Source organism: Heloderma suspectum, chromosome 9, assembly GCF_057233095.1.
Source record: "Heloderma suspectum isolate Gila_16-S chromosome 9, 16-S_ref, whole genome shotgun sequence".
Classification (NCBI taxonomy): Eukaryota; Metazoa; Chordata; class Lepidosauria; order Squamata; family Helodermatidae; genus Heloderma; species Heloderma suspectum.
In genome coordinates this window covers 12,388,849-12,412,432 of record NC_139466.1, presented here as the reverse complement: position 1 = coordinate 12,412,432, position 23,584 = coordinate 12,388,849, and the positions used below count along the sequence as shown (strand labels likewise).

Here is a 23,584-nt window from a genome sequence, read left to right as displayed (position 1 = left end):
TATTTTAGACAATATATGTATAATATGTAATATATAATAATAATGGGTTGGACCCAGGGTAAGATAGTTGACCTTAGGGCCCATTGAAATCAGTGGGACTGCCCTAGGTCATGACTAACTTTTCACATTGATTACAATGGGGGTTAAGTGCAAGCAACTTACTCTAGATCCCACTCAGAATATCTACTATAGAGGAGGAGATGAGACATCAGAGCATACTGTGTTGGCTCTGCCAAGAGACCAGCTCCATTTGGCTCTTCCTTTCCCTGAACCATTTCCATTCCAGCTGGTCATTATAAGAACTACTAATGTAACTTTAAAAAGTTTGCTCGTTTTCCTCTGTCCTCCTCATCCCTTTTTCCATTCATGTCATATCTTTTATATTCAAGTACGTATCTAGTGCTTGAAATTGCTTTTTTCCTCCGCCCCACCAATCCCCTTTCCTTTTGCATTGTGCATTTTAGATTGTAAGCCTGCAGGCAGGAACTGTCTTATTCTTATCTTTGTAAGCAGTTTTAGGAGCCTTTGGGGTAAAAGGTGGGATAAAAATGCTATAAATAATGTAAGCTTGTGGATAGCAATTGTCTTGTTTTTACTGATCTTATGTAAGCCACTCTTATGTTTTACTGATCTTATTTAAGAGCAGCGTAAAAATGCTTTAAATAAATAATAAACTTTATTGTAAGCCACCCTGAGAATCCTTACAAGGCTAATAAACTACACACACACACTTAAATAAATAAATGAGAGGGCAATCCAATGGCCCTTAGACAGCATCTGGGGTGCCATAGGATGTTGCAGATCTTCTCTGTGCCTGTTGACAGAGCTACGAGCACAGACGAGGAGATCCAATTGTGGCTCTTTCCTCCCCCAGCCGCCATGGAAAGTTTATCTTACGAGGTTGCACTGTGACTTCCTAGCAGAAGTCAGACAGGGGTAAAGGAGGCATACTGATGGGTGGGGAAGGGAGAGGAGAGGCTGGGTTGCGCAGTGTCCTCTGTCCTCTCCAGTCTCCTCTCCACCTACCGAAAGATAAGTCAGCTAGATGGACTCACAGGACCACCTAGCTGCTTTCTGTATTTTAAATGGAGGTGAAATCGCCTCCATCCTCCTACCCTGCCTGTCTCTTGCTAGCAGGGCACAGGATAGTCAGAGGGCTCTGAACTCAGAGCCCTCTGTCTACTGGGAGTGCAACCCATAGGGTTGCACCCTAAGTAAGTAAACTATTGCATGACTGCATTACTTGAGATTTAGGAAGCAACAAAACAGTTTATTTTTCAGTTCACCAGATCAAGCTATTTCCTTTAACAACAAAAAGTACAACCCTTAAAGAATTTTAAAATCTTACCTTACAAGTAATATCTAACCCATAGGAATTTTCTCCTCTGCTTGAAGCGCCTCCCATTTTCTCAATCCTTGAAATTACACCCAAAGGAACATCTAATATCACCACTGGATCCTAGTTAGGTAAAGGATAAAGCAGATTATTCCTAACAGACCACACTTGCTTGCTTGACTAAAACATATGTATATCTTTAAAGCCTTATGCTGTTAACACAGATGCGACATTAATTTGATAGAAACTATCTTCACATGATGAAAAGTGGTCTCAAATTGCTCCCGTCTTCAGTCCCAGCTCCTGCCAACCTAGCAGTTTGAAAGCAAGAAATTGCAAGTAGATAAACGGGTACCACTTCGGCGGGAAAGGTAACAGCGTTCCGTGCACCTTGGTGTTCAGTCATGCCGGCCACATGACCACGGAAGCGTCTTCGGACAGCGCTGGCTCTTTGGCTTAGAAATGGAGATGAGCACCACACCTAGAGTCGGACACGACTGGTTGGGGACACCTTTACCTTTTTTTATTTGTATAAACAGCACTAAATACCAGTCTAGTATGATAAGTTGCTGGTAGGCAGTGTTGGACGTTTGCACCACAAAACCAACTGTCCCAAAAGCAGATTCATTAGGAAGTTATCCCAAAGCTCTCCCTACTCCTATTCAGCTACACTGTGATTACAAGGAAAAAGGTTAACACTACTGTAGCAACAGTCCATAGAAAACAGTACATTAAAGTGATGAAATAGAAATTCTGTATTATAAGTCCGCACTGTTCATTCAAGATTTTTTAAATTACTTCATTTTTCTATAAAATGCCCAGGGCATTTCAGGTGACATGACTGTTTTTCATTCAAATTCTACCTTGCGTCTTAGTGAGAAATCAGTTTTCATGGAGAGGCAGATGGAGCTTGAGGGAACACAACTTTCTGAATTCAAGGAAATTGCTGGAACTGACAAATGTCTAGGATATTTGCCAAGAGTACCAGCAGGATTTCTCATGTGGAGTAGTACTACTTTGACAGGGCACTGACTTGCACATGGAGAAGTCCTGTAAAAGCGAATCAGGGCCAAGATTCTGGATCATGTATTTACAGCACCAGCCATTCAGTGTATGCTCAGGGAGATATCATGTAAAAATTAAAAAATAGCTTTCTGGCATAACCAGAAAGCAAGGCAGCAGGTAAGAATTAAGTTTGATGAAATACATAAATATGTTTTTTTCAGTTTTTTCCAACCACAATCTGAAACTCTCTTGCAGAACACTGAACAAACTACTGTGACTAGTGATGGCCAACCTCTTCTCAGTTCAATTTGAAACTATGTCAGCAATTGCAAACATTTTCAGATAACTCTTTAAGGTGGCCTAAAAAATCCTTTTTAAGAAGTAAAATAAATAAATACACTTAGAGGGGAATCTCATCTTTGCCCCTCCCTCCAGTATCAATGATGAGCGTATGAAAACATAGGTAAGGAGGATAGCTAGCAGAACCTGCAATAAAATCTGACTAGGCTGCACAGCTTCCCGCACTCAAAAACTGAGGAGCATCATTGTGGTTGCACTTGGAGCCTTAAAAGTCTCTTTCAGGACCAGTTACTTAGTTCTGTGTGAATTCCAACTAGTATCCAAGACACGGGGTGCTTCAAGACAGAGGATTCCTAGCACTACCAATCAAAAGGCATTGTGCAACTATTCTGTCTTCAACAGATTTTTTCTGGTAAGAAAAAAAAAACAGAAGAAGCAATGGGAAAACGCGAGAGGGTCACAAGTGTCATCTGAGCCCCCATAAAACTCTGTGCATGAGGCAAGGGCAATGGTGCAGTAAAAGTCTCATCTGGAATCAACCTTGGACTAGAAACAGATTTAAGTTAAAAAGCACCCTCTGCAGATATGTAGAAGATCATTTTCGATTCTGAACTATATTTAACACCTGACTTAAAATAGCATTAAATTTATATTGCATCTAAGCAATACAAACTAGGCAAATTCATAACTCTGAATCAGGTAATTACAGTTTTCAACAACATCACTAATGGGAAATATCATTAAGCTGCCTTCAGTTCAGACCAGCAGATAAGCCACTGTTACCAATTGCTCCCATCAAACAATATGCTACTATAGAGTATTTACCGATTCCACGCTTCTCAAGTACAGCCTGTAGTTTGTTATGAACACTCTTCCTTTAACAGGGCCGTTAAATGGGCACATGTAAATGACTTCCTTGTCTGCAGAAGGAACAGCAGTTGTACATTTAAAATAGTGCAATATATCAAGAGACCCTCTCCATCTTAAAAATAAAACAGCAAGCATTTGTCTTAAAATTGGCAGAATGAGAGAAAACACTTGTAATGCCAATACACCAAGCCACGTTAACCACAAAGCTGAAAATACACTGGGCTAAGAAGTAAAGAAACACACAAGTAGTTCCACATGGCCAATGAGACTTCCTGTTTGTGTTTAGGAACAGAGGAAGATGCCTTATACGGAGTCAGATTCTGACCACTGCTCCATCTGCTTGCTATTGTGTACGCCAGGGGTGAGGAACTTTTTTTTAAGCAATCTCCACTGCTGGCATGTAGCCCCGACATGCTTGTTTCCCCCCAATCACTGACTCTCACTCTGGCAGGGAAGGCAAAGCCCTCTGAGTTAAGGCCTCAAGAAGCGGCTCCTCAAGGAACCTTTACCAACCCCCACAACTTCTCTGATAAGGGATGAGAGCAGCAGGCAAAGCCCTCTGAGATGCCACTTTAAAGAGTGGCTCCTTGAGGCACCAGCTCAGATAAAAAGTAAGGGGTGTATAGAAAGGGGACTTTTGCAAGACAAACAGCTTTGTAAGCTGGATTGGGGAGTCTTGTGGGCTAGATTAGACCCATGGGTTGGAGGCTCCCCATGGACTCTCCACTTACCGGCAGCAACTCTCCAGGATTTCAAATGAGTCTTTCCCTGTCCTATCCTGGAGAGAACAGGGACCAAACCTGGGACCTGTTGTGTGCAAAAGCATTTGTTCTACCACATGTTCTCGCCTCATATTTTTTCTTAAGCCACAGCCCCTGCCACCAATACTGTAAGGGAAATTATTTTTGAAGCTCATAGAATTTTCAAAAGCAGGCTCTGCTAAGAGTTTGGAAGTTCTACAGGATATTCCAAGTTGTCGAGCACATCCCCAAATAGTTCTTTGGGTGCCAGCCTATGTTTTGTCTGCGTTTTAGGGTCCCCTTTGTGTATCTTTTGTGCTGCAATGGGCGCACAAACAATGACAGAAACTATTCTAAGGCTCAGTTTACATTTTTTGGGAACTGACCAGAGAGCTTTGGCTACTGGGCGGTATAGAAATATAATAAATAAATAGATATGCGTGTTTATCGCTCATTAGCAGTCACATCAAATGATGACTTACATGTGTGAAAATATCTATCACAGTTCAGTTATCACAGACAGAACTTCCATATCACCCAATGCCAGTTCAAACAAATAGGGCGTATCTACACTACACACTTAAATGGTTCAACATTCATTTTCTCTTCTCAGGCAGCTGTAGTTCTGAAAGTGTGGCTAGGGATCTCATAGGAAAGAATTATGGGCATTCTCACCAAACTACAATTCGCAGAGCAATTTGGAGAAGCCACAACAGCTGTAGTATAAAACCCATATAAATTTGGTGAGTTATGATATTTTCAATGGAGATGGTTCACACATTTGACCAGGAGTAGTAGGATTACACTACTCAGCATTCAAGCAGTTATAATTTAAAACTGTACTGAACAAAGTTGTTTAGTTTTGCTTAAATTAATTATAGCCATCTGTCATTAATCTACCAAGACTAAATTTTATTTGCAGAAGAGGCAGGATAATTAGTAACTTGACCTCGATGCAGAAATCCAATTTTATTCTGCACTGTGGAGAAACAGGAGCCACTGGCAGAAGATCCCAGTTGGGGGAGGCGGGGAGGAGAAGGGCAGTGGACCTTGGTGGGCATGTCATCAAGGGACTAGCCAGGGGGATAAATGGTTATGGAAGAAGGGAATGGAGGAGGGCAGAGCCTCTGGCTCCAAGATATAAGAAAGAAAGGGTTGGCCAGGTGGGCAGTGGAGAGCAAAGACAAAAAGGAAGACAAGACAGGTGTGCCAGAAGAAGAGTGGGAAACTGCCTTGGGCCAAGGACTGGAGTTCTTGGCCGAGGTATGCAGAGGCCACCACTACTCAAGAGGAGAAGCTCTGACAGTTACTAGCAGTGTGGGAAGAACGCCAGAAGCAGAGGAAATCAGATGCAGGCCCTGAGAGGATGCCAAAACTCAGAGCTGTCAGCAGGGCAAAGTATACTGAGCAGAGAACCCTGGGGTGAAGTAAACCCCCAATAGCAGAGGCTGTTTTGTGCTTGAAATGTTAAAATTAAACTACTGATTTCTTGTTGTCTAGGTTATTCTGAAGAGGGTAACTGGGTTTGCCATTTATATATTACTTTAAGAAAAATCACTGACATGGGGCGCAAACTGTATCCCTAGGGAAACAAATAGGGTTTTGTTACAATGTAAGCCAAGCATGGTGTTCTTTTGTGCTACCTAGGAGAAGGAGATGGAAAATTATGATGTCGAGTTGCCCACTTTTGAGTTCAGAAACGACATGCTCCAAACTCTGAAATGATGTGTGGCAGTCTATTTAAGCTGCAAATGCCCAATATTCCATTAATACATCGATACTTGTTCATAGAGCAGGCTTGTAATTAGCAACTTGCCTAGTTGCCTGTGGTGAGCAAGAGTCATCTCCAGAAAACCAGACAGAGAACCTTCTGTGAACTGGAAGAGGGCAAAGCCTCTCTTTCTTTGAAGCCTTTGATATGCCACAAATGACTAACAGAGGTAGCTAAGTTTTTAAAAATTGTGTACTCAAAAATTGTGCTGTGCCTGCATGATCATCTGCTCAAGGGATCGGCAACAAATGTTACAGTATATTGTCACCCCCTAACAGGAATGCTCCTGTTCAGGATTCCAACACAGCCCTGCTTTCCTCCAGGATACTAGAAGTTATTAGGGGCTCAAGCAAGCCAGTTCACTCTCCTCCCCATCTCCGCCCCAGCTTTCCATTTCTCTCTCCCAACTAACAATATTCCAATACTCCACTGAGAATTCTCAATTCTATTTGGGTTATTTGGAAGGGGAAGGTTTCCCCCCTTCATGGCTTTTTTGCATCTGCAAACCTCCAGGTTTCCCCAAGCAGGCTGATACCTCCCCCTTGATTCTAAGTGGCCAAGTTTGGGCTCCATTTCTGTCAGCTAATACATTTGCTATTAGAAGTGAGGGAATAAACTCTGCGATGCCGTCATTCCATAGTTATTCTTATTAGCGATTACCACAGAAGGGATTTCAGATCATATCACTCCAGCTGAGATGCTACAGAACTCATTTTCATCTTCTACATGAAAATGCATCACTTTTGCCCACAGATGAAGGTTACATATCTGCCGCTGTTAAAATGCCCAGAAAATACAACAAAGGGTGCTTAAGAACAGCTAGTTTCTCTCTGAAGTGCTAGGCCTTGACATACCGGAGTGGGGAGGGGGTATTTTTTTAAAACAAGCAGGAGCATTCAAAATATTTAAATATATTATCTTCCATCAGCTCTCTGATATGGTACAGCCCAATCTTGCACATATGATTGGGCTCCTACAACATTTGTTTATGGTATTTGTTTTTACCTGTGATTCTATTTTCACCTGGTAAACAAGGTATTTCTTCATGGTGTTCACAGTTAGTCCCATCTTTCATAGGCTAAGGAAGAAATAATGGTATCAGAATAGGAACTCTCATTATGTTGTGCAATTTTGGTACAATCCTGTACATGTAAACTTCATATACCAATTAGAACAAAAGGGACTGAAAAATTATACTCTTGGTGTTCTTTCCTTTGTGTTCTATCTTACTTGGTGTTCTTGGTGTTCTATCCTTTGGGATTTAAGCTTAGGTTGTAATAGAAATGTAAGTTATAAAACTAGATGCTAAGAACAATCCAAATTCTCAAGCACATAACTACCCGCAATGGCTTCAGAGTCATTTAGATATCTAGAAATGTTTAAATTTAAAAACAAAAAAGTGGAAAGTTTAAACAAGAAAATATACTCACTTTTTTAATTGAGGAACTCTCCAAGGAGTTTGAGTTACATCTAGGTGTTGATGAAGAGGCCATACTGGGGGGAATCTGTTGAGAAAGCAGGGACAAAAAATGTAAATTGTAGTTGGACTTTATATTATTGGATTCAACGGCTTTGCAACCTTCTCAAGGGCAGAGGGGAGGAAGGCAGGGGAGAAAGTAAAGATTTTTTCAATAAATGCCTCCTCATTATAATCACAGTATTGGATAGTTTCCAAAGATCTCACATGTTCTTGTCCTAAAAGTTATTTGGAAAATGAATGAAAACATTAAAGTAGTTCCAACAATGGTGGCTAGCCAGGCCAACACAAAATGTAATGTTTAAATACTTGAAGCCATACAAGCTAATATTTATATAAGTTTCCGGGGGCGGGGGGAGAGAATTAGTACCAAAAAAAAAAAACCTGGCCTATATTTGCCAAACCATTTTAGCAAGGTTAAACACACCCACAGAAGGGAAGGATGATGAAAACAGTAACAGTACTTTTCCAGTTTTGAAGTCCTCCATTCCCTAATTGAAGAAGCAGTTAGAAGATGGGCATTTGCCACCTCCATGAGCAGAGGAGCTTAAATTGCAATGCTAGTTTTGACTAATGGCAAGTGTACAAGTGGATTTTAGAATGAGGGATGGGGATTAAGTTCTTCTACCACTGATATGACAACTGTCAGATTTCTTGATCCCCCCAGAGCACACGCTCAGGAAATCTGACACTGGACACCCAAATCAGTGAGATTTCTTTATTGCAGAAAATCCCACAGCAAAAACTGAATGGTTCCACTCTTCAGAAATCATATAGCTGATGGTCAGTAGCTATAGACTCTATGTAATTCCAAAACAGTCCAAAGCTAAACACTACCACTGTGACTGAGATCCTCATCAACATGGTTAACCCGTTGCCATCTCCAAGAGAAGGGATTCAGGAATCCTGGCATACCTAACCCAGGCAATCCATACATGGGGTTCCAACCCTGGACAAGGAATGGGAATGATTCTGGGAATGACCCCATCAGGCAATCAAGGGATAAATTCTTGAAAGGCTTAAACAAAACCACACCCATAGAGAGTCCAACTTTTAATCTTTTGTTGGTAACTCCAGGCTACATGGTCGAGGCCTATCAAGATCAAGACAAGGGTACACCCAGACACACAAGGAGTTCCGTGCCACCGCTTTCACATTCATAACTCCGCAGTGCATGCATCCAGGCAGAAGCAAGTCCAAAAGTCATAGATCAAACCCAGTCTGCCAGTACGCTGAGGACAAACACACACAATCCACAGCAAATGAGAGTTGAAATCACAGTACTTTTCATGGCAAGTCTTTAGCAATCCAAAGTTCCAATTAAGGGGAGGGGGGTCCAATGTGCAGAGTGCCTCCAAAAGCCGAGACAATACTGGATCTAAAGAGAGAAGGCTTCAGGCAATAAAGATGAGATGTTCCTAGCAAAGGCTCTTTGTCTTTGCATCAGTTTAAAAGGGAAAGAGTGACTATAATACACCTCCTCCAGATCCCTTGACAGACAAGGGCCTTTAGCCTTCCAGCAAGGCCCCTGTCTGAACAAGGCGGCACTGCTCAGCCCTCCAGCACTGACGCTTCAACCTGGGTGATCCTTCTGCAACCCCCACCCCAGGGGTCAGGTTCTCAGGGACAGCTTCCAGCCTCCCTGCCTGCCAAGGCCGGACCAGCAGGTGGACAGGGAGTTGGGTGACTCCCCCTGCTCTGCTCTGAGAACCCTGAAAGAGAGAAGCTCACACAGACTCTGACACTACAGAGGCTGAATAGGCCCAGGCCCGTCCAGGCTACTTCCAATCAAATCCTGGCTATCACCTACAAGGTCCGTTGCGATGCTGAAGCCGGGCCCTGACAACAACTCCCACTATTGGCAGTACATTTTTCACTATTCTAGAATCACAACGAGCCTAACTTCTCCAATTATCTTTTGGTTGCTTCAATAGAGAGCTTTCGGAGCCCTCACTTCCTCAAGAGACAACCTGATCTGGTCAAACAACTCCTGAGAGATAATAGCATTAATAGCGATTAATAGTCATGGCTTCTAAACTATTGTTATCTAACATATTGAACATCTGAACAACACTTTAGTATGTAACACTCTTCCCATACATGATCTCAGCAATGCTAACCACCACCCTTTATGGTATCTAATACCATAGCACATCAGCACCTCTATCTCCATATTGCAAATGGGGGCATGAAGGGTGAAAGATAATTAATTCTTTTGAGGTGTGAACTCATGGCCGAGACAACATTTGCATCCAACATTTGCACTAGAACATTTGCACTAGAACTTCCTGATTCACAGCTGAGTTTTCTTAACCACAATTCTACCCCAGCTCTCATAAAAAGACTTTGGACATAATCCTAGGTGACTTACTTTGGACTGAAGCAAGCCTGATTCAACAGAGCAGAAGTTACTTTGGAGGAAACATGCATAGGTCTCAGCTACATGTCAAGTTACTGTACACTACTCTCACCAATTATTTTTTTATTTTGATGGTTGTTATCCAGTAGGCTGCAGCCAAATTAGTTTTGCTTTATTGTTACTGTTTCCTTTATATCCTCTGTTAGCCATTCTGAGGGACTTTTAGGGCCAAAGTTGTGATGGAGAAATTTGTATATAAATAAATGTCAATAAGCTAAGTCTTAATAGTAAGATCTATAGGCAATCTTTCAGTGGATAGTATTGTTGTTTACATATAGTACCCGCCTGCTAAAAAAAGTATGTCCAAATACCACCCTAATGGTTTTGTTATCTTGAGTGTTAAATTCCAATACTGACATTGCTATATGAAACACTGACTTTTCCATGTAGCTCAGATTATACAAATTATTTTTGGAAAACCTGCCAAAGCAATATTGGCAGAATGTGAAACGATACTCTATCTACAGCCTTAAAGTAGTGGAAACCATCCAATTATTGAGGAGCAATCACCACCACTCCACAGTTTAATCCACAAACAAATGTCTACTGTTTTAGATTAAATAATAATCTAGATTAACAGTATTTGGGGCTTCAGACCCCCCGCCCCCACCCATAAGTACACCTTTCAATAGAAAATGGTTGCATTTAATTTCTTTAAATAATTATTTATATATTTTTTCTTTTTTTCCCCTTCCTTCTCCTTCCTCTGTTTTCTCTTTCTTTTCCATTATTGCTGTGTCCTCTTAAGAATACTGTATTGTTGGGAAATTGTAGTTATTGATTAGGTTGTTGGTATTGTTTATTTCATTTATAAAGTTAAAAAATAGAATAAAAAGTATTTTTTAAAAAAAGAAAGAAAATGGTTGCATTTTATGCAGTGCATTGTATACACTACTCATGAAAAGAATCGTAAGTATTTACTACTAAGGCAAGACAACAAAGGATATTGTTTTGACTTGAAATAGTAGTGGTGGCGGCAGAAGTTGGGGAATTGGCAGAAGCCAAGATCGAAAGATTCAATTTATGAATCTCTCTACACACACAGAGAGTTTCCTTTGAAGTCTGACAGCCACTCACTTTTCCAGATAGGCAACTTGCCATTTTGTGTAAAAGACAGCGGTCCTCTCCATTCCACAACTGCCACCACAGGGGCTTCTGAAGAGCCAGTTGCCCCAAGGGGAGGAGTCTACTAGCAGAAACAGCTTTGTCAAGACAAACAGTTTTCTTCTATTGTATAACTTTAATTGCTTATTGTTTTAACAACTTTATGTAAACCACATTGTAAGGTCATCCTGAAAAGCAGTATGTAACATCTTAATCTTCTATATATATATAAAAGTCAAAAAATTGTGTGGGGGTTTGTGTGCTTGCGGCTGGCTGCAGGGCTGTCTGTAACGCAGGGAATAAGGGGGAGCTGCCCTGGGTGCAATCACACTGTAGGGGCCCACTGAGCCTGCCATTTGGGCCCTACAGTTGCTGCCCCTTTTACTTCACATTCTCACTTGCCAGAGAGTATGACAGGAGTCACTGGGTTACATTATTACTTTGTTTATACTTCCCCTTACTAACAAGTACACCCCCTCAATCATGGTACAGGCCAGGTTTCTGATTTCAGCTATGAGTCATCCTATTAGCCATCTTTCATTCTATTGGTCTCTCTCCCATTCACTCTGACTTCCTTCACCTTGGATTGGTTGGCTGCCATTTGTTCCCTCCCCTTTATTCATGGTTTCTTTTCTGACTGTGCAGAGCATTTAGTTTCTCTCCCCTCTTCCTGCAATATCCAGCGAGCAAGCAAGTTGGTGTTAAATATCTTTACCCCTTTCGATGCCAGATGTATCTCTTAGTAGTGTGTGATTAACACTAATGTGAAATGTGGTGCGGTGTGTGCTCGCCTGTCTGAGGGGCTGGGATGTCACAGTGGAGTGGAGACTTAGAGCTTTATTCATAAAAGAGTGAACTGGGGGGAATTGAGAGGGCAATTGCAAAACGAAGAGCAAAATAGCAGAGTTTTACGTGTAGCCGAATTGAGGATTTTTGTCTTTGTGGCTGGCTGCAAGGCTGTCTGTAAGACAGGGCATAAGGGGAGCTGCCCTGGGCCTAATCACACTGCAGAGGCCACTGAGCCCGCCACTTGGGCCCTAGAATTGCTGCCACTTTTAGTTCACATTCTCACTTGCCGGAGTGTATGACAGGAGTCACTGGGTTACATTATTACTTTGTTTATACTTTCCCTTACTATCAAGTACACCCTCTCAATCATGGTACAGGCCAGGTTTCTGATTTCAGCTACCAGTCAGCCTAGTGGCCATCTTTCATTCTGTTGGTCTCTCCCCCATTCACTCTGACTTCCTTCACCTTGGATTGGCTGGCTGCCGTTTGTTCCCTCCCCTTTACTCATGGTTTCTTTTCTGACTGTGGAGAGCATTTAGTTTCTCTCCCCTGTTCCTGCAATATCCAGCAAGGAAGCCTCTGTTGAACATTTTAATAGTGGTATGAGATTCAGTGTGGATTATATTGTAGTAGTGCTTACAGATTCAGTCTCTTGCATTTTTAGTAGTGTTTTTTATTCAATCTGCTCATTATAATTGTTGTGCTTTTTAAATCAAGTCTGGTGGTTTCAACTTTTCACCGTTTTTATGGGGCCTTTCCGAGAAGTGTAAATCTACCTTAATGTGTTTCTAACAAATAGTGCCTATGACAAAATTACATCCTGGGCAATGCCGGGTATATCAGCTAGTAACAAAATAAAAATAATATAATGATGATGAACATTTTCATGAAACCTAAGGCTAAAGATATCTCAAAATCTAGAAGCCAACATTTCCTAGATGCCAGTAAACAAAACATGGTGCTCATGGGAAGATCCAGATGGACTCTGCATCGAAGAGACCCATTAACTGTTACTCATGCAGATCCATGGTTTGCTACCTTCAGGGTACACTTTCCATACTGATTGTCTACTATGGAACCCCTGCATGGCATATCTACCATGGCACTGCTGTGTGTTGTAGAAGATTTAGAGGCATGTTCTGACCTAGAGTGCCAGTCAATTCTCATGGCAGACAGTACACTGCCCTGCATGAACTGAACGTGTAGCTCAGAAAATAAGCCACACTTACCTGCAAATACATACTGCAAGAGGAAGATTGGTAGGGGTGCACAAGGTGTCTGAGGGAAATTTTACAGCCTCATGAATGTTTCCAAGGAAATCCAGGGTTCCCAGAACACAGTTTGAAAGCCACCAAGAGAGAAAAGTCATAAACGAAGGCTGTAATTGCAAAATGGGACCAATAACAGAGTAAGAGGAGCACTGCACAAGATTCATTAGGAGAGGGAGTTGCAGGCAATGCACCATAGAAACTTAGATCTGTTATCATTTGAAGACTAGGTTTCTGGAACAAGCTGCAGATCCTGAACAAAAAACAACATCCAGCTTTCAAAATGGTCTGGAATATAAAACACCCCTTCAAGCAGATGAAAACTGCATTGCTGCTAATGGGAAAAATGTTTACAATGGGATCCCTTTATTTGCTTGGCAACAGCAAGTTCTTCCTCTGTATGCCGGGCCATCCTTTTAGAATGACAGTGCAGTAACATCTCAGGGAAAAACAATTCACTCTAGGACTGTGAACCAGGAGCTGAATGACCTGAGGTACAGTATCAAACTGTACGTTCACTCTGCAGGGAATGGTTCCAACCACATAAGTTTCTGCATGGTTCCTACAGAACATCTTGCAGAGAAAATTACATCTTTGTATGATACAGAGATGCCAAAAAGCCCGAGGCAGGTAGACAGATGCTTCTTCTTTCAGGTTTAGACACTGTAAGTGGCTGTCCTTTAAGAACTAGTGCTCTCTTGAGAGCAACTTGTTCAGCTGTAGATTTTTCATGTTTTGGACAATTCAATAAAAACTACAAGTATACCAGAGCTGTATGGTTTAATAATGTTCCGATTACTGCAAGCTTATTTCATCTGTATCCACTTTTCTTGGATGTTCACTGTACAGTGAAGCTGAAAGAAGGGAAAAAGAAGGCAAAAGGAGCAACTCTCACCATCCAAATTCGTATTTTCCTACAACTAACCCTTTTCAGAGGAATAAAGGATATCAGCATACTTTGGAATGGCTACTGTACCTTACTCATCCTTCTAAAATTTCCAAAAGAATATCTGCTTAGACCAATTGGCAATGTCAGGCTGGTTCAAGAGCTATAGCCTCCCTGGAAAGGGAAACCTAGCTCAAATACATTGTTTCTTTTAAGTCTAAGTGCCTTCAAAACCTTATTTTTGTCAACCCTACACAACTTTGAAACAGTCTAGCCTACAAGGCTACACTGTTCTCCTTAACACTCACTAACAGCACCTTGATGACACAACTACAGATTTTCTCCTGTCTACTCTTTGCTTCCAGACTACCATTTAGGAATCATTGACAATATCTGTTGTTCTCCCAACAGGAACTAAACATCTCCTGCTTCTTCAAATATTTTTAGAGGACAATCCTATGCATGTTTAGACAGAAAAACATCCTACAACTCCCATCATTCCCCAGCCAGCATGGGGAATGCCGGGAGTTGGGAGACTTTTTTCAACTAAGGATTGCACCCTTAGTTGTAAAAACAAACACATGCTTACTTCAATATACAAAGTTAAGAGGCTTCTTTGTACTAAACAAATACTACACTCAAACATTTGCCCATCTATAATTGAGTCTATACTAGCCAAAGGCTGGGAACAGTCATCTATTAGAATAGAATTATGGGATGGAAGTAGCAAAGCAGTGTTACTAGCTCATTTTTAACACTGTCTTTGCAGAGGGGGAAAGAATGAAGAGACTCCTACTTTAGTGGTAAAAGCAATGTCCAAACCCTCAAGGCTTTCCTGTAATTTGAGCACTGCCCTGAAAGCTAGATGGTATTGGTTTAAAACTACACAATAAAAGAGGGGAGGAAAACTCTTTAAACACTCAGACCCAATACTTAAATCAAGAAGTAGAAAAATAAGAAGTGATAAGGAAGAAACACTGAGTTATCATCCATCTAATTCAGCTACTCCTTAAACGGGTTCTAGGGAGTTATGGGGGGGGGGAGTTTCTGTCAAGCCTTAGAACTAAAGATGTGAATGCTTGGGGAAAAAATAAGGAAAAAAACAGGGAGAAAATCCCAAAACACATTTTCCCCATTTTTTCCCCAGGGATTTTTAGAAAATTTGGAAAAACCAGTCCCTGTCCCTCCCACCCCAATTTTAACATTTGTTCCCAAGCCTTCACATATCTAGTTAGAACCCAATCCTAAAATCAATTCAAAACACAGCAATAGTTCCATTTCACACAATAGCTGAATCCTAACAACCAATCTGCAAAACCTTTTGCAATTTTGGCAAGGATAATACTAAGCTGCCTCAAGAAATTATATAAAACCAAATGGAAAAAGATTTGTCCATGCCTAGAACACCCCCCAAAACAGCATTTTAGCAACCTGACTTGATTGCTAGTCAATTACTGCATTCCATCCTAGTTGTTTAAAATACTACATTTTTTAGCCTGCCAAAACATTACTATATCAAGTTACATTAACTAAGAAAAGCAACTTTCTAGAGCTAAAAATAGTCTGAAAGAAGCTGACACTAAAACCCTATCTCTTACAACTGTGTATTTGTGAACTCTTTCTGACCAAGAACTCGGAGATTATTCTCTCTTTTTTTTCTCAACAAATTTTTTTTTCAACAAAAAAACAAATTTTTGTTCCAAATTTGTTGGCATATTGAATGCAGCACTTTAACAGCATCATCTTTTAGGATTTTAAATAGCTCAACTGGAATACTGTCATCTCCGCTAGCTTTGTTGTTAGTAATGCTTCCTAAGGCCCACTTGACTTCACTCTCGAGGATGTCCGGCTCAAGTTCAGTGACCGCACTACCATGGCTATCAGGGACATTCAGATCTTTCCTGTATAGTTCTTCTGTGTATTCTTGCCACCTCTTCTTAATCTCATCTGCTTCTGTTAGGTCCCTTTGTCCTTTATCATGCCTGTCTTTGCACAAAACGTTCCCTTGAGATCTCCAATTTTCTTGAAGAGATCTCTAGTCTTTCCCATTCTGTTGTTTTCCTCCATTTCTTTGCACTGTTCATTTAAGAAGGCCTTCTTGTCTCTCCTTGCTATTCTCTGGAACTCTGCATTCAGTTGGATATATCTTCCCCTTTCTCCCTTGCTTTTCGCTTCCCTTCTTTCCTCCGCTACTAGTAAAGCCTCATCAGACAGCCACTTGGCTTTCTGGCATTTCTTTTTCTTTGGGATGGATTGAGTTGCTGCCTCCTGAACAATGTTACGGACCTCCATCCATAGTTCCTCAGGCACTCTGTCTATCAGGTCTAATCCCTGAAATCTATTCCTCACCTCCACTGTATATTCAGGAGGGATATGATTTAGGTCATACCTGAATGGTTTAGTGGTTTTCCCTACGTTCTTCAATTTCAGCCGAAATTTTGCAACAAGAAGCTCATGATCTGAGCCACAGTCAGCTCCAGGTCTTGTTTTGACTGACTGTATAGAGCTTCTCCATCTTTGGCTGCAAAGGACATAATCAATCTGATGTTGATATTGACCATCTGGTGATGTCCATGTGTAGAGTCGCCTCTAGTGCTGTTGGAAAAGAGTGTTTGCTATGATCAGCGTGTTCTCTTGGCAAAACTCTATTAGCCTTTGTCCTGCTTCATTTTGTACACCAAGGCCATGCTTGCCTGTTATCCCGGTGATTTCTTGACTTCCTACTTTAGCATTCCAATCCCCTATGATGAAGAGGACATCTTTTTTTGGTGTTAGTTCTAGAAGGTGTTGTAGGTCTTCATAGAACCGATCAACCTCAGCTTCTTCGGCCTCAGTGGTTGGGGCATAGACTTGAATTACTGTGATGTTGAATGGTTTGTCTTGGATTCGTACTGAGATCATTCTATCGTTTTTAAGATTGTACCCCAGTACTGCTTTTCCCACCCTTTTGCTGACATGAGTGCTACTCCATTTCTTCTAAGGGATTCTTGCCCACAGCAGTAGATATGATGGTCACCTGAATTAAATTCGCCCATGCTTGTCCATTTTAGTTCGCTGATTCCCAAGATGTCGATGTTCAATCTTGCCATCTCATGTTTGACCACCTCCAGCTTACTTTGATTCACTGATCTGACATTCCAGCTCCTAAACAATATTGTTCTTTACAGCATCGGATGTTCTTTTCACCACCAGACACATCCACAGCTGAGTGTCCTTTTGGCTTTGGCCCAGCCGCTTCACTCTTTCTGGCGCTACTTGGAAATTCCCTCGGATCTTCCCTAGTAGTATATTGGACACCTTCCGACCTGAGGGGCTTATCTTCCGGCATCATATCTTTTCGCCTTGTGATACGTTCCATGGGGTTTTCTTGGCAAGAATACTGGAGTGGGTTGCCATTTCCTTCTCCAGTGGACCACATTTTGTCAGAACTCTCTGCCATGACCTGTCCGTCTTGGGTGGCCCTGCACGGCATAGCTTATGGCTTCACTGAGTTACGCAAGCCCCTTCGCCACAACAAGGCAGTGTGTCCATTAACCATAAAAAGATATCTATACACATATACGGCCACAGAAGCACCTCTTGAGACTCATTTCTACTATAAATACCATAGGAAAATAATAGTAGCTGCAATCCTATATGCAGCTATGTGCACTTAATCATGTAACAGAATTTTTAGTTTGCTTGCTATCATAACTATGTTATGAAAGCAAACTAAGGATGTTGTTACAAGAGTTGCAACACTAGTTAACAAAGCAACATTCATAACATCGCACCTGTGGCTGTCAACCTTGATTTCTGTGTGGGGGGGTCAATTGTGGGCTGGCTCACATGCTTACCCTGTCAAATAACACATGCATGCTCCACCACTCTGCCACATGTGTGATGCAATGCCTTTTCTGCAGTCTCCTCCCATTTCATTTTTTGAAGGGGAAGAATTATGGAAATTGTGTCCCTGAATGGGTGTTGAATGTGTGGTAGAGGGAGTGCCGCCTCACATGAAAAGGATCACTGGACCTAGTAAGCAGGTGAACCAGCCCTAACCCAGCTAAAGGAAAAACCTACAGAAACAGTTTGATTTTTTAAAACTTAGATTTTACTCCCTCTTCTCCATTAAGTACCATCTCTATAGCACATGTGAACACAGACAGCTACACAAGAACATGCATGTACGCTCTATAACCCTACCAGTAAAGATGTTCTAAAAAGTACACTGAGAAAACATGTCATCATGCAAGGTGCATTCCAAACATGAAAGGAATGGCATCCTCCCACTACTGATGTAGGATTTTTTCAAGCATACATTGTATGATAATGCTGTTACACTAGTATCAGAAGACCAAAATAAAAGTTGACCTGAAGCAAGTACATAACAGAGAGCAGAGCTGAAATACGAACTATGGGCTGGATTCAGAGTTAGTCATACTTAGAGTAGACTCACTGAAATCAATGGGGCTTGCTACTCACGTTTTTCAGAGAGCAAGGAAACTAACTACTCTGTTTTGCTTGAAGGCAATTTGGTAAAATTTAAGGATTTTATTTCTCATGGAGTTGTTGTTTCTTATGCTCAACTACCTGAAGAAAATTTCAGTCTTCATCTTCCATTTTTTCATTACCTGCAGATTCTAAACTATATCCAGGAAATCACCATGAGTTACAAAGGTTACGAATTATATCCCATTCGAAAAATTATCTCATTTTAGACAAAAATGATTGTTATCCAAGGTATATAAAACGTTATTCGATATAGGTATTAGCTAATGGAAGTAGTTAAATAAAATTGAAATAATTTAGCATATCAATATCGGATGAACAATGGGAATATGCGTATTCAAATTCTCTTAGATACGTATTGGATGTAAACTCAAAGGGAAACTTTTCTAAAATCATTTATATGTGGTTCTATATCACAGCTAAAATATCAAGAATGTTTCCAGGGTAACAAATCTGGGCTGGAGGTGTAGAAATAGAAGGGGAACTTCTCCATATATGGTGGTGTTGTAAGTCTGGTTAGGCAATAATGAATTAAGGTTGTAAGTGATATAAAACAATCACAGAATTCAAATTACAATTAAATCCTGTTACTATATGTTTGGAGCACATTAAGAACCAATTCCTTAGGGACTATACTGCAATGGTGATGCACATGTTGATTGCAGCATGAATTTTGGCAACATTCTTTTGAATAACTCATATATAATTAATTAATGGAAAAAGAAGATATGGACTATTATATTTATGGATAAAATTACCAGTTATAAACTGCTCTGTAAAAAACAGATACTCAATTCAAATGTTTCCCCAAAAACCCCAACAACACCTGGAATCCATTTATTAGCTATTGGAATATAGATCTAATGAATTAGTGACTTTGGATATATTGAATATGAATTCAGTGTTATGTATTAGAATATTATGTATTGGAGTATCAATAATTAACATTTTTTAAAGTTCAATTGATTTCAATGGGTCTATTCTGAGTATGTCTAAGTGTGGATCCAACCCAACATTTGCAAGATTATGTCACAAGTTTGTAAAGAAGACTTAGACTGTTACTGTGAAATCAAACACCTCTTATTTGATAAGACTCCATGTATGGAAAAGGGAACATATGAAGCAACCCTTGAGGATCAGGGGGAAAGAATATGTAGTTTATGTGGCAGACAAACAAGAAAACAGAAGATCCAAACATACATGTATGAGAAGGGCCATAGCTCAGTGCTAGAGCGCATGCTTTGCATGCAGAAGGTCCTAGATTCAATCTGCAGCATCTCCAGGTAGGACTGAGAAAGGATCCTGCCTGAAACCCTGGAGAGCTGCTGCCAGTCAGTATCAGCAATACTGGCCTAGATGGACCAATGCTCTGACTCAATATAAAGCTTCCTATGTTCCTAAAGTTGGAATACACTTGAATACTCAAAATTAGGGATAAAGGGGTGCTAATGCAAAATCACTCAGCATTAAATCACCCCTCTGAGTATCAAGCATTGTTAAGCGCTCTGAAACCAACAGTGTTGTGCTGAACCAAAGCAGGGAAATCACCCTGAAGGAAGCAGTTATATTCATGATGCTAGGCAACCAAATCCAAAACCCTGTACAAACCCCCCTCTAAATCCCCCTCTAACTGGGTCAAATTAAAGTTTTCTCTCAGTTTGAGGGAGGAAGAGGACAGAAGAAGTTAGGCATTATAGCTCAGTACTAAGGTATATGCTTTGCATGCATAAGGTCGCAGGTTCAATCCCAGGCATTTCCAGTTTACAATCAGGTACCAGGTAATAGAAAAGACCACTACCTGAGACCCTAGAGAAATGTTGCCAATCAGAGTAGACAATACTGACCTACAAGAACCATTATTATTATTTTTATTATTATTGAAACGTATGTGATGCTTCTCACTGTAAAAAGCAGTCTCAAGGCGACTTACACACACATTACAGAAAAAACCCAAAATCAATATAAACCGTAACCAGCACAAAAATACAAATAAAACACCATAGAAACATAATCTAAATAAACATAACCTAAATAGTCTGACCTGCTCTAAAAAGGTAGCTGCCTATGTTCCTGAGTGGTACAAAATGTTACCCAGTCACATTTGGAAGGGGATGGGGGGAGAAAGAAGAGAACACCATTGTAAGCTGAGAGTGAGCGAGCAAATTGCTAAGAAGGAACTATTATTTCATATGAGAGAGTAGTACAGCGTTAATATTAATCTGCAAGAATCTAGACATAGAATGGGTATCTCAGGGTGGAAGTTGTGGGGAAAGATATGAAGAAGTGAAGCTAAACAGCTGTGTTGAAGGAACACCAAATTCTTAGGATGACGCTGTAAAGGGAGAAGAGGGAGAGAGAAATCACACAAGTATGTTGATGTGGGTGTGAAAAAATATCATTTGAGCATACTATATATGGACAATATTCATCTGCGAGCTATGCAGTGGGCACATGGAAAAGTGTGCATGAATGAGCGAGAATGAGGCACATTAAGATGTTAAGGCAATGCAGAACTCCTATGGAGGAATTGGTATGTGTGTGTGCATAAAAGCTGTAGGATGGGTCTGTAGGTAAGAAGGAGAAAATATTATGTCTGAAGCAGTTGAAGGTGTTGAGATGGGCTGGAGAGGAAGGGGGAATGTCCATTAAACGGAGCAGGTGTGTGGCAGGTCTGAACTGGCAGGTGTGTGTTCAGGCAGGCAGGGTCATGGCACAGACCGGATGACGTTGTATGGATGAGCCTCCACAGTCCCACCCGAGGCCTGGTCCATACAAGCCCCATAAAGATGCGGTGGGGCCCTGAGACAGTCCAGAGTAGGCTCTACCGTCGCAGGGGCCACGTGCGTGCGTTGTTCAGTCGTGTCCGACTCTTCGTGACCCCATGGACCATGGCACGCCAGGCCCTCCTGTCCTGCGCTCTCTCCCGGAGCGTGCTCAAGTCCATATTCATTGCATCCGTGATGCTATCTAGCCATCTCATCCTCTGCCGTCCCCTTCTCCTTTTGCCTTCGATCCTTCCCAGCATCAGGGTCTTTTCCAGGGAGTCTTCTCTTCGCATTAGGTGGCCAAAATATTTCATCTCTGATTTCGATATCGACCATCTGGTGATGTCCATGCGTAGAGTCGTCTCTTGTGCTGCTGGAAAAGCGACGTGCGTGCGTGCCATTCCCAAGTGCTCCCTTTCGTTAGTTATCTATTACAGTCCTCTACCGCCCAATGGCTGAAGCGCTCCTTAAAGACAAAATGCTGTTCTCCCCGCAAGTAGAAAGCCAGCACCTCGGGGTGGGGTGGGGTGGGGGGAATGCCAACCCACTGAGGTGCTGGCTTTCTACTTGCAGGGAGCGGCCCTTTTTTTTTCTTCTTTTCTTTTTCTAGGGTTGGTGCGCTTAGCGGGAAGGAACATTAACACTGCCTTAAAGCCCCAAACACCGCATCGCCCACAACCTGCGGCCCGGCCCGCTCTCTCCCCGCGTGGGTAGGCCAGGCCCCAGGCCGGCCCCGCGGCTGACACCCGCCCAGTCAAGGGCCGAGGGCGCTCTCTGAGGCGCCCTCCCCCACTCACCGGGCGGCGGCGGCCGCGTCGTCGTCGTCGTCGCCCGTCGAGGTCGCGCGCACCTTCCCCTCAGTCCTCCGACCCCCCCCCCCGCCTCTTAGTCACGTGACGGCAGCTGACAGGAAACAGCCGCCCGCCAGCCGCGGCCCGAGCGAGACTTCGTCCGGCGGAGAAACGGCGGCGAGGGAGGGGGATGGGCGAAGCGGCGCACGCTGGGAGACGTAGTCCGCCCATCCTCAGGGCGGCGCGCCCTCGCCGTCCGGCGACCCGCCCGCCTGCCGCGGGGGCTGCTGGGAGATGTAGTCCCCTCTTTTTTAAAAAAAAAATAAATAAATGCTGAAGTTTTATTTTATTTCGAAATAACGATAACAAAATAAAGGCGGGAAAAAAGAGAAGAAGATACAGAATAATAGATCGAGATCACTAAAGAAACAAAGGAACTCACTCAGTATGATTCTTAGTCTAGAACCGATACGGGCATGGAACATCTACAGTTGTTGCGGTTCAGTCGTTCAGTCGTGTCCGACTCTTCGCGGCCCCCTGGACCACAGCACGCCAGGCGCTCCTGCCCTGCGCTCTCTCCCGGAGCGCGCTCAAGCCCATGTTCACTGCATCGGTGATGCTATCCAGCCATCTCATCCTCTGCCGTCCCCTTCTCCTTCTGCCTTCAGTCTTTCCCAGCATCAGGGTCTTTTCCAGGGAGTTTTCTCTTCGCATTAGGTGGCCAAAATATTTCAGCTTCAGCTTCAGCATCTGTCCTTCTAATGAGCACTCAGGGTTGATTTCCTTTAGGATGGACTGATTTGACCTCCTTGCAGTCCAGGGGACTCGTAAGAGTCTTCTCCAGCACCACAGTTCGAAAGCATCAATTCTTCGGCGCTCAGCCTTCCTTACAGTCCACCTCTCACAGCCGTACGTTGCTACTGGGAAAACCATAGCTTTGATTAGACGGACCTTTGTCGGCAGGGTGATGTCTCTGCTTCTTACTATGCTGCCTAGGTTTGCCATAGCTTTCCTCCCAAGGAGCAAGCGTCTTTTAATTTCATGGCTACAGTCACCGTCTGCGGTGATCTTGGAGCCCAAGAAAGTAAAATCTGTCACTGCTTCCATTTCTTCCCCTTCGATATGCCAGGAAGTGATGGGGCCAGATGCCATGATCTTCGTTTTTTTAATGCTGAGTTTCAAACCAGCTTTTGCACTCTCCTCTTTCACCCTCAACAAGAGGCTCTTGAGATCCTCTTCGCTTTCTGCCATTAGGGTGGTATCGTCTGCATATCGGAGGTTGTTGATAATTCTCCCAGCAATCTTAATTCCGACCTCTGATTCATCCAACCCGGCATTTCTCATGATGTACTCTGCATATAAGTTAAATAAGCAGGGTGACAATATGCAGCCTTGTCGTACTCCTTTCCCAATTTTGAACCACTCGGTTGTTCCATGTCTGGTTCTCACTGTTGCTTCTTGACCCTCGTACAGGTTTCTCAGGAGACAGGTAAGGTGGTCTGGTACTCCCATCACTTTCAGAATTTGCCAGAGTTTGTTGTGATCCACACAATCAAAGGCTTTGGTGTAGTC

General features: G+C 42.2%; 1 protein-coding gene across 5 annotated transcripts in view; it reads right to left on the bottom strand.

The window, feature by feature from the left end:
* Positions 1-22,101, bottom strand: part of MTM1 (myotubularin 1) — a 54,780-nt gene extending 32,679 nt beyond the window's left edge. For 2 of the 5 annotated variants that reach the window (XM_084813703.1, XM_084813704.1), the window contains exons 1-6: positions 22,019-22,101; positions 7,453-7,527; positions 7,028-7,100; positions 4,243-4,318; positions 3,467-3,561; positions 1,349-1,459 (exon numbers count right to left, since the gene is read on the bottom strand). In XM_084813703.1, coding sequence (XP_084669829.1) covers positions 1,349-1,459; positions 3,467-3,561; positions 4,243-4,318; positions 7,028-7,090 — 345 coding nt within the window. In that variant the 5' untranslated portion in view covers positions 7,091-7,100; positions 7,453-7,527; positions 22,019-22,101. The remainder of the gene's footprint in view (positions 1-1,348; positions 1,460-3,466; positions 3,562-4,242; positions 4,319-7,027; positions 7,101-7,452; positions 7,528-22,018) is intronic. The other 3 variants (XM_084813701.1, XM_084813702.1, XM_084813705.1) reach the window with 2 other exon arrangements.
* Positions 22,102-23,584: the final 1,483 nt, after the last annotated feature.